We start from the raw sequence: 12161 nt of genomic DNA on the forward strand, positions 1-12161 counted from the left end.
CCATGCACTTCCTCCCCCGGATTACTGGGAGCTAAAGCAATCAATACTCCCATGGAACAGAATCACGATTTGGCATTGGCCGAAGGAGTCAATTTGGGAGATCTGGTTCCATACCGACGTCTGGTCGGTAGATTGATATACCTCAGTTTTACGAGACCTGAGTTTTCATATTGCGCGCATGTTCCGTCCCAATTCATGCAGCAACCGAAGGAACCACACTAGAACGCGGGTCTCTATGTGGTGCCGCTACTTGAAGAAGAACTCAGGACAAGGCATTGTGATAAGAAAGATTGTGATCTCTAGTTGTACGGTTGGTGTGATTCGGACTGGGCCGGATGTCTGTTTACTCGAAAATCACTTACTGGCTGGTTTATCTCCCTCGGGAAGTCACCCGTATCATGGAAACCAAGAAGCAGCACATTGTCTTTCGCTTGTCAGTGGAGGTGGAATACTGGCAATGACAGTCTATGAATTGAAATGGTTAAAGAGAATTTTGCATAGTTTGGGCGTTAAACATAAATCTCCGGTGAAAATGTACTGTGATAGTCAAGCGACATTATATATTGCACGAAATCCAGTGTTTCATGAACGGACTAAACACATTGAAGTCGACTGTTATTATGTCTAGGACGCACTCCAATCCGGTATAATACTCCCCAGCCATGTGGCAACAAGTGAGCAATTGGTCGATGTGTTTACAAAAGCTTTGGGCAAATCGCAGCATCAATATTTGCTTAGCAAGTTGGGCATTAGGGACCCTCATGCTCCAACTTGAGGGGGGTATTGAGACCGAATGTGACCGGACCAATTGCGATCACATCAGTGAGTCGGTGAATCCTTATATCGTTGGGAACCCTATTCTAGTCTAATTGCAATTGGTTTGGTCTATTTATGGTGAATTTGTAATTATGGCAATATAGGATTTATAGTTCTATTAGAATAAGGCTACCTTATTAGACTAACGTAAAGGAGAACCTTGTTTGTATATAAGGAGATCATTATGATGAATACAAAGCAATTTGGAAGATATTGTTTATAAACGGCGAAATAAAAAAAGAAAATGTGGATGCGTAATTTATGCATCATGAAGTGATTAATAAAATCTACCAAGCTACTGCAAGCAAGCAGATATGGAAAACTCTTATCTTACCCATTTTTACTCAAATAATAGTGCTATTTGGGAAGGTTTTCAGCTATCTTAGAAATTAAGAGAAGTGATCGAAGTCACGAGAGTTTAAGTTAATATGCGTTAATAGAGTACGGTGTTAAAAATATTAATACAATTACTTATAATCAATTATAAATCTTTACAATGAATATTATATTCCCTACAACAAAAATGGCATAAGGTTACGAACTTCATCGCTAAATCACTCTTAGCTAACAAACTTTCTGATAATCCGTGACTATATAGTTTTAGCGCTAAATTTTATTGTTTAGCTACAGAATTTGTCTGTTGCTAATTCCTGCTTTTTTGGTAGTAATTGGTAACCTAGTAGAAATGGCAAGTAATCTAAGATGTTAAACTAGACTGATAATGTGAGAGAACATTTAGAGCCTGTTTGGATTGGCTTATAAGTTGCTTATAAGCTGTTTTCAGTTTTTTTGAGTGTTTGACTAGCCAGCTTAAAGTCATTTTGTGCTTAAAATAAGCTCAAAAAAATAATTAGGCTCATTTGACTTAGCTTATCTAAAGCAGCTTATAAGCTGAAAACAGTTTATAAGCCAAAAAAATAAGTTAGACTACCCAACTTATTTTTTTTAGCTTATAAGCTGTTTGAGCTTATAAGCATAAGCTCATCCAAACAGGCTCTTACACTGTCGCGTATTACTTAAACCATATCCTAGTACCAAGACCGAATTCACACCATACACAAATTGCAACACAAGTGAATCACTCTGCCGTATCAAAATTTAGTTAAACTTGTATGTCACTTAACATCATTTTCAAGGATGAATTCAACTTATAACAATAAAAATTTGTGAAAACAGATAGAGAAGATGAATCAAGAAATTTGATCAAGTGTTACATTATGCTTCTGGCTTTCAAAACAAAAGTTGATATCATTTTGAGTCTTCATCTGTTGCCCTTGAACAGGATGCAATGCCAGTTTGCTCGTACGAGCCTTCCCAATTTTGTCCATCGAAACATTTGATCTCAACATGACTTAGCGTACCGGGATCAACACACCATAATGAAATAGCTGTTCCATCTGGATTCGATCGTGGAATGTTTAAGAAAAGCATACAATATTTCAGTAACTTCACGTCTCAAGAATTATAAGAATCTTTATATTCATGATATAAGAACATATAATTCTTTGCAAGTATATTAGTGTGAATCATATCGGATCACAACAAAGACTATGACACAAGGCAGTTGTAGACGTCTGATCCAGAGGAAAACCACAATTGGGGTGGGGGGTTCCTACCTTTTTAGGCTAGCTAGGATCGATATATTCGTCAAATGATTGACGCGACACCAGATGGTGTTTAACTTGCTTTGCTAAAGACTAACAGCACTAAAGAGTAAATCCAGAGGATATTTCATCATCAGAGAAAAGCAATGACATTACAAGATCCATAGTGAGCACATTTTCACTGCTTCAATTGTGGCCTTTCTTAAGAAATGACCATAAATTAAGTAGGCTCACAGTACCTAGGTACTGAAACCTTCTTTGTCCACTATGTCAACAACGAGGCATGGTGTTTTTACAAACAAATGGATTAATCATTGAGAAATCAGATACACATTCCAATCATTCAAAGGCATCCCTACCTTCCCCTCAAACACTTCTTTTTAAACAGACTGAATTTATCACATCAACCAATCAACTATGACTCAATCTAGAACTAGTGCTCAATAACGAACCGTTTTTTCCTTTTTCTCCCTCACGTCTGCATTTCATGAAGGTTGAAAGGGATTAATGCCTTAATGGTACATACAATCATTCAGATAGCTTTAATCATCATGCCAAACGTCGAACAGCCCTTGAAGAAAGCTATTACTCTATTCTTTACTTTGTGTTACATAAAATACCAGACATTTTCACCAAGAGAAATTACCGTTGCTAAATGCAGTTCACACATGAACGATTCACTGAAGATAGAGAAGCTTTAAGATCTCGCATATCCAAATTGAAGCATCTATGAACACTTGGATACTAAGGCCATGGCAGCTAAATGCACATCAGAGGGCTAAAACAACCACCGACTGTGATCAACTATTGAATATGTGCTTTTACAGACTCAATGTCTTCCTTCTATTTTCTTAAATAACTCTATAGTGATATACAAAAACATAGAGGATTGACTAAAATAAGTGAAGCGAGAGAAGTAATAAGCCTAGGACTATGCTGCTTGTCTGCGTTACTATCTTTTTGTGAAAAAATTAGGAGCGCAGCCCTTAACCTTAACCAATATAGATGCTTTGCTTCAAATCTATGAGAAAAAATTTCAACTAAGACTAAACAGGACTTCTAGTTCATCTCTCTTTGAGTTGGCACCAGAAATTTTAACCTGCGGAACCACACAGACTGTTCAGGTTGTGCATGTAAATTTTTTTTACACAATCAATAGATATAAATTACAACCTAATCTACTAAACTGGTAAGAGAGCCCCATGAATATGCAATTTTGACTCTTCAAAAGTATTTTTCAAGCCTATATTCCATTGGAATCGTCTACTTTCACACTCTTTGTATACATTTTAGCAAGGTGCAAGAATTCAGCATATCATTAGTATACATTTAGCTCAAACAAAAAAAAAACATATAAAAGAAAAGAAAAATTATAGCTCATTTTACTGGTAACACTAACTTTGGAGAGCCTGATCACATCTTTAAATGGGATTCAAAATGCTATTACATTGATATTATCAAAACAATTTAGAGCAATATTGTATTCAAGACAAATTTTCAAAAGAAGAAATACTAGTTTGAATCTTCAAACATGGGACTGTAGAGAAAACAAGAAAATACCATCAGAATCTTCAAACCGAAGAAGAAAGCAAGGCCAGTTGAATCAAGAACTCACAGCATAATGGTAATTAACCAAAAATTATATTCTCTCCGTCCCATTTTAAATGTCTCACTTTTCTTTTTGGTGTGTCCCAAAATGAGCTGTCTCTTTCAATATTTAGTAAGTTGACAATTCAACATATCCTACGTGACAAGTTTAAAACCACAAGATTCAAAGTACTTTTTGCTATTTTATTCATCTTTAATTTAAGACCACAAGATTCGAAAGTTCTTTAAACTCCATGCCAAGTCAAATTAAGACAGTTAAAATTGGGACGCAGGGAGTAATTATATATATATAAAAAAAAAGATACAGCGACAAAGACATATTAGTTTTGATTTTACCTTCTGCTAAGTCAAAATTGAAACTACTTTAGTATAATCAAATCTTCAAAGTCTGCAAAAAAAAAAAAAAAAAAAAGAACTTTGAAGTCTGCAGGAAAATATAAATTTCATATGGGCCGGGCCTATATCATATATGCTGATCCAGAAGAATAGTCCACTAAGTACTTCACAATATCAACCTTACACTTCTTGAAGAAAAAGTTATGAAACTTATGCGCTGCTGTAGGAAAAATGAAGCCCCAATATACTTAGCAAAAAATTTTAAAAGCCCCATTATCTTCATTTTCAACAACTGTGGAAAAAGGGTGTCCATAAAAATGAAAAAAATTCAATCTTTTCCATTGTGCAACACATAAAGGTGAAAATTGAGGTGGGGTTAGTAAAGGGTGTCTATAAATGTGAAAATCTTGAATTTTTTTTGGTTCTGTAAAATGGGTATGTAGGAATCTACTAGAAAGTGAGAAAAATCTAAACTTGGTAAGATTATTCTTAGATAAATACAGATAAAAAAGATTTCTTGCTGCCATTAGGAGATTAAAAGATTATTGCATCAAGAATGTATAATATGCATATAGCTAAACAAAAAAAATAAATTATAGCATACCTCGAGAAACTATGAAAGATTGTGAAGAGAAGCAAAAATGGAGGAAAAAGAGCGGTGAATGTTGTATACCATAAACCCAGCGATAGAGAAATACAGTGGACAAAAAAAGAAATATTTGTTTGCACAGATATCATTTTTTTTTGGCTTTTCATTATGGGGTTAATTTTTTTAGTCTATAATTTATATTGTAATAAATAGTAATTGTTTTTTTTTTGTAAAAAATAATGAATAATAAACCCCTAATATTTTGTTACATTATATTACCTCCCTCCATCCCTTATGTCACACAATTTAGAGTATTCAATTTTTGGTGTGAATTCGAACACAAAATAATTATTTTTTAAAACTACATATTTAAAAATAACATAAAAAAAATACTATAAATTAAAATAATTAACTATTCAAATTATTTAAACGACGTATAAAAAAGTCGCCGTTCAAAAAAAACTCTTTTGACTATCCAAATAGTAAATGTGTCACGTTATGTGAGACAGAGGGAGTACTCTTTTTTCTCCGGGAGAAAATCCCAGTTTATACCTTTCATAAATTGAATATCTCCACTAGAGTGTAGTATAATAACAGTAGCATTCTTAATTATCATAATCATAAAGAAAGTTAAGTGCATTATTAACGTTATTTTTCTAATGGTAATTGTGTCACATAAAGAAAGTTATCTGCTATAATAAATTAAACTACACCGATAATGCAAAAAAGTGCATATTACTTAAAGCATATTCTAATATCAAGACAAGTGTATCACTCTGCTGTATCACATAACATCATTTTCAAAGATGAATTCAACTTATTACAATACAGATTTGTGAAAAACAAGACAAGATGAATCAAGAAAACTTGATCAACTGCCACATTATTACAATACAGATTTGTGAAAAACGACTTTCAAACCAAAAAGTCAGATATCATTTGAGTCTTCACTTGTTGCCTTCGAGCACGAAGCAATGCCAGTTTGCCCGTACGAGCTTTCCTAATTTTGTCCATCGAAGCATTTAATCTCAACATGTTTTAGCGTACCGGGGTCAACGCACCATAATGTAACGGATACTCCATCTGGATTCAATCGTGGAATAAAGAAAGAAGTTATGCCACAAACTTTGCAGAAGGTGTGTTTAGCTGTATGTGTCCCAAATGTATAAGTTGTAAGGAACTCTTTGGAGTCCCCGAGAAGTTCAAATCTCTCCAAGGAAACTACGAAGTTCGTGGTTTTTCTCATGGAGCAGTTAGAGCAGTTACAATCCCAGGCAACGATGCTAGATGGTGCATAGACTTGCCATCTTACCTTTTTACAGTGACATCCACCGGTATGTAGTACCAGCTCAGAATCCATTCTTCAAAATCGTCTATCTCCACACTGATGCTGCATCACACAACATATACAATCAGACCTCTCTATAACAGTCATCCTCTAGGCTCTATAACAACATTTCACTATAACAATCATGTTTTCTATGGTATCGATCTTTCATATTATGCTATATTATATGTTCTCTATAACACATTTCGCTATAGCAACCAAAAGATATCGGAGCAAACGATGTTGTTAAAGAGAGGTTTGATTGTATTAGTGTTCCATCTTAAAATGAAGATTCACAGACAATATATTGTTGTTGTTCTCCATTAAACGTTCAAGAAAACAATTTACTTATTTCATATTCTGCAGACGATAAATCTAAGCATTTATCATACTACCACGCAAAGATGATTATTGGCTTAGGTGTAAGCTCTGGCATGTCTTGCCTCGGATATTGAAGAACTTTCAGAATGAAGTAGTATGTACAAATTGAAACAAATATTTGCGGAAATGTTTGTACAAACAAAATATGTATGGTCCTAACCTTTTAACACGTTCACAATGAAGAGATTGTAAAATATTTCTATTTTTGACAAGATTGTAAAATAATCCTATTCTGCAATCGAAATGTATGAGATAACACGTTTTATATGTGATCAGAATGAGATAAATGAGTTCCTTTTGTGTAAATGAAAGGCAAGAGAGAACAAGATTTGAGTGAAATACATGACAGCCTTTCCATCACCGGTTCCCGAAAGAATGGAATTATGTGCACTGACAGTCATTTCAATATAAATGTCTGCTGAAACTATTCCTTCTAACACGTTTGAGAAAATGAGCAAACTTCCTTATATTAACATAAAATTACAAAAGAACGAGGTATTCATGATTTAGGAACTTCTATTGAATTATACTTCCCTTGCAGAAAAGATTACGAAATTTCAGTTACAAAATTTTAACTTCAAGAATTATAAGAATACCCTAACATGCAACACTTGAAGCATTAAAGTGAATAGACAAGCATGTAGTTGTTTGCAAGTATATTACTGTGAATATCAGATTCCGACCTGTTTAGGCTAGGTAGGACAGATATATTCGTCAAATGGGATTGATGCAATACTAGATGGTGTTTAGCTCACATATTCTGCTAAAGATTGGCAAAATGAACAGCACTAAAACACCAAATCCAGAGGATATTTCATCATCAGAGAAAAGCAATGACATTGATTCAAGCATCTATGAGCAGCTCCGATACTAAGGCCATAGCAGAAAGGAACATCAGTGGGCATGTAACCTGGATGAGCATATCAAGTTCTTTACACTGTCGGTGGATATAAATTGCATTCTAATCTAATACCCCCTCTATTTCACTATGTTTGTCATAGCTTGACTTGGCCCAACGTTTAACGAAGAAAGGAAGATTTTTGAAACTTATTATCTTGAATATGTCATAGCATTTGCGTGGCTATAAAAGCTTCTCATTAAGGAAGTATAAGAATGTGTCATTCCTTTTAGAACTAACTAACAAGGAAATAGTGTCAAACAAAGTGGAAAGGAGGGAGTAACCTGATAGGATAGCCCCATAAAAAAGACAACTTTCACCACTTAATAAGTAGTGCTGATTTTTCAAGCCTATATCTTTTTTCTTTATGATGGTGGTGTTCGGGTCAGCTTGTGCGCACTTTGACTAAGCTAACCGGATACCTGCTACCTCCCACCAAAATAGATACCAGAAAACTCTACCACCTAGCTTTAGGAAGGTGGAAAGAAATCAAACTCGTGTTTATGTTTCAAGCCTATATCTCACTGCAATCTTCTACTGTCACATTCTTTTATGCATTTTAAAATGGTACAAAATAATTCAGCATATGATTAGCATAATCTTCTTAGCTCTAACAGGATCAAACACATAAAAAATCCAGAGTTTTACAGCTCATTCTTGATGCTAGTGAAACACAAAACCTTTTTTAAGCCAAGTTTGATTAGTTGCTTGTAAAGTGGAGCAGCAGCAACCTTTTCAACTGTTTAGTGTGGGGGGGGGGGGGGGGGGGGGCGCAAAAAACTCAACTTGGAGAGCCTAATCACATCTTTTAATGGGATATAACATGCAATCACAATGATTTGAACAAAAACAATATTGTATTTAACACACATTTTCAATGGAAGAAATACAAGTTTGAATCATCAAACATGGGACTGTATAACAAACAAGAAATTACAAAAACAAAACTTTTTTTTTTTTTTTATTCAGAAAGCAAAGCCAATGGAATCAAGAACTCATAGAAAACTCGTAATCAACCAAAACAATAATTGAAAAAGGGATCATAAAGACATATTAGCTTAGATTTTACCTTCTGCTGAGTCAAAATTGAAACAACTATGGTAAAATTCAATCTGTGAAGTCTGCAAAAAAAAGTTAAAGCTTTAAATAAATTTCTCTCAAAAATAGTCAACTAATAGGTGCTTAACCCATAAGATAGCCAACTAATAGGTGCTTAACCCAGTGGGCCGATGGGCCTACACTGGCATTTGTTTTAGAACTTGTAGAAAGCCCATTTTTGTTGTTCAACAATGTTAAAAGGAGAAACTGCAGCTTATGCTGGGAAACTGCAAATCATTATAGCTGTACTATTTTCTATATATAACTATTGGGGGCTGTATTTATCCTGCTTCAGAGCATCATAAAGGCAGTGGATAAGAAGTGTAGGGATTATTTGTGGGGGTATTCAGAGGAGGAAAGGAAAATAGCATTAGTATCATGGGAAAAAATATGTTTGCCTAAGAAGTTTGGTGGTCTGAATATTAAGAGTTGCAAGCTCTGGAATGTAGCATCAATGGGTAAAGTCATATGGCAACTAGCCAGCAATAAAGAGATGTTATGGGTCTAATGGGTGCATGGTATTTATATAAAAGGGGAAATAGATATTTGGGAACACCAAGCACCAAAGGATTGCAGTTGGTACTGGAAAAAAAATCAAATCTCTGAAAAATACAATGGTTCAATGGTACAGGAATGAGGCGTATATCCTGACAGAGAATGGGGAATATTCAGTTTTAAAGAGTTACAATGCATTGCTAGGAAGGCACGCAAAGATCCCTGAAGCTGCACTGGTGTGGAACTCTATCATGGTACCTAGACATAGATTCATTGTGTGGTTAGCTGATCAAGAAAGGTTGTTGACAAAGGATAGGCTCACTAAGATGCACATACATGATGATGATGAAAGCTGTGGATTATGCTCAAATGCTCAGATGGAAACACATAGGCACATATTTGCAAATTGTGCATGGTTTAAAGAATTGAGGGATGCAGTGGTCAACTGGTCTGGGATCTCATACAGGAGTATAAGTGCTCAGCAAACATTGCAATGGGTCAGGAGAAGGAAATGGAAGAAGTTCAAGAAGGAGCAGGTTATTGCCATTTGGAGTGCTATGATATACCACACTTGGATGGCAAGGAATGGAAAGCAGTTTTAGGAAAAGAATGTGCAACCTCAGCTTGCAACTGCCCAAGTTCAGAAGGAGGTGAAGGAAAGAGTAGGAATTTTCAGATGTACAAAAAGAGCTTACAGTAGTAGACACTTGGCCCAGCAATTGTGTAGTTGAGCTGAAGTTTGAGCAGGCTGTGTTTTGCATTTCTAGATTCAGAATTGTATAGGTTTCATTTGTTTTAGCTTTGACACACTGGAGAATAGCAACCTTCCTGGAAGGTGGCTATTGCTCTTGTGTATTTGGATGATGTATTGGTTTGTTTTGTTGGAACGGTAATATATTCACAGTTTATTACCAAAAAAAAAAAGTTAAAAGGTGAAGAGGAGTCAGAAAATAGGAAAACTTGCGTAACTGTATCCTTCAGCCAACTAGTTTACCAATTATGGCCAAACTATAGACTATCAGTATGTATATTATACGTAAAGTATATGTATATTTAGAATAAAGTATACACTACCTACACTGTGTATATATTATATAAATTAGATGGCTGAATGTTATTTAACTATAATTTTTTCCCCAAAAAATATGATCCCGTTACAGCAGTCCGCTAGTGAAGAAACACTTATATTATGTCTTATATTGTAGTTTACTTTTATCTATATTTTTGATGTGCTGTTTATCTAAAAAGTCATATCACCCCTTCTTTGGAGGTTTGCTAGCTCATAAGCCTGCCGTTCTTTTTCCTTGAGTTGCCCTCACCGGAGCTCGTTTTCATCATGGGTGTCATAGTAGTTGTAGGCGTTTGGCCATAGATTCCAAATATTTTTCACTAGTTGAGTTTATGAAGTTGGAGTTGTATTTAGTTATATTTTTTGCAAAGTAGAGAAGAGAACATTTTATTTTGAAGATGGAGTTGGAAACAGCTTATAGGTTGTTTTTCAAAATTGAAATCTAACTTCAAGTTGGATTTGAAATTTTATGAACAAACACTGATTTTGAAATAAAATAAAAATTTATTTTGAAAAAAAAGTGAATAATTCTCATGGCCAAACAGGTATAATTTGCCATGCACTTCCTCTCCCGGATTACTGGGAGCTAAAGCAATCAATACACCCATGGAATAGAATCACGGTTTGGCGTTGGCCGAAGGAGTCAATTTGGGAGATCTGGTTCCATACCGACGTCTGGTCGGTAGATTGATATACCTCAATTTTACGCGACCTGAGTTGTCATATTGCGTGCATGTTCTGTCCCAATTCATGCAGCAACCGAAGGAAGCACACTGGAACGCGGGTCTCTGTGTGGTGCCGCTACTTGAAGAAGAACTCATGACAAGGCAGTGTGATAAGAAAAGATTGTGATCTCCATTTGTACGGTTGGTGTGATTCGGACCGGGCCAGATGTCTATTGACTCGAAAATCACTTACCGGTTGGTTTATCTCCCTCGGTAAGTCACCCGTATCATGGAAACCAAGAAGCAGCAAATTGTCTTTCGCTCGTCCGCGGAGGTGGAATACCGATCAATGGAAATGACACTCTGTGAATTGAAATGGTTAAAGAGAATTTTGCATAGTTTGGGCGTTGAACATAAATCTCTGGCGAAAATGTACTGTGATAGTCAAGCGGCATTATATATTGCACGGAATCCAGTGTTTCATGAACGGACTAAACACATTGAAGTCGGCTGTCACTATGTACAGGACGCACTCCATCCGGTATAATACTCCCCAGCCATCTGTCAACAAGTGAGCAATTGGCCGTTGTGTTTACAAAAGCTATGGGCAAATCGTAGCATCAATATTTGCTTAGCAAGTTGGGCATTAGGGACCCTCATGCTCCAACTTGAGGGGGGGTATTGAGACCGAATGTGACCGGACCAATTGCGATCACATCAGTGAGTCGGTGAATCCTTACATCGTTGGGAACCCTATTCTAGTCTAATTGCAATAGGTTTGGTCTATTTATGGTGAATTTGTAATTATGGCAATATAAGATTTATAGTTCTATTAGAATAAGGCTACCTTATTAGACTAACGTAAAGGAGAACCTTGTTTGTATATAAGGAGATCATTATGATGAATACAAAGCAATTTGGAAGATATTGTTTATAAACGGCGAAATAAAAAAAGAAAATGTGGATGCGTAATTTATGCATCATGAAGTGATTAATAAAATCTACCAAGCTATTGCAAGCAAGCAGATATGGAAAACTCTTATCTTACCCATTTTTACTCAAATAATAGTGTTATTTGGGAAGGTTTTCAGCTATCTTAGAAATTAAGAGAAGTGATCGAAGTCACGAGAGTTTAAGTTAATATGTGTTAATAGAGTACGGTGTTAAAAATATTAATACAATTACTTATAATCAATTATAAATCTTTACAATGAATATTATATTCCCTACAACAAAAATGGCATAAGGTTACGAACTTCATCGCTAAATCACTCT

General features: G+C 35.4%; 2 protein-coding genes and 1 long non-coding RNA gene across 3 annotated transcripts; 1 reads left to right on the forward strand and 2 right to left on the reverse strand.

The window, feature by feature from the left end:
• Positions 1 to 1890: 1890 nt before the first annotated feature.
• LOC132615705 (uncharacterized) lies at positions 1891 to 5105 on the reverse strand. The gene is made up of 3 exons (XR_009572804.1): positions 4969 to 5105; positions 4365 to 4416; positions 1891 to 2213 (listed from the first exon to the last, which is right to left on the reverse strand). It is a non-coding gene; the product is annotated as an uncharacterized LOC132615705 (long non-coding RNA).
• Positions 5106 to 5667: 562 nt separating this feature from the next.
• On the reverse strand, positions 5668 to 8764 carry LOC132615848 (uncharacterized). The gene is made up of 2 exons (XM_060330444.1): positions 8629 to 8764; positions 5668 to 6343 (listed from the first exon to the last, which is right to left on the reverse strand). The coding sequence occupies exon 2, from the start codon at positions 6311 to 6313 to the stop codon at positions 5954 to 5956; it is 360 nt and encodes a 119-aa protein (XP_060186427.1). The 5' UTR covers positions 6314 to 6343; positions 8629 to 8764; the 3' UTR covers positions 5668 to 5953.
• Positions 8765 to 9271: 507 nt separating this feature from the next.
• Positions 9272 to 9754, forward strand: LOC132615279 (uncharacterized). The gene has a single exon (XM_060329845.1). It carries the CDS (start codon positions 9272 to 9274, stop codon positions 9752 to 9754), a length of 483 nt encoding a protein of 160 aa, XP_060185828.1.
• The last annotated feature ends 2407 nt before the right edge of the window (positions 9755 to 12161 follow it).

Source organism: Lycium barbarum, chromosome 10, assembly GCF_019175385.1.
Source record: "Lycium barbarum isolate Lr01 chromosome 10, ASM1917538v2, whole genome shotgun sequence".
Lineage (NCBI taxonomy): Eukaryota > Viridiplantae > Streptophyta > Magnoliopsida > Solanales > Solanaceae > Lycium > Lycium barbarum.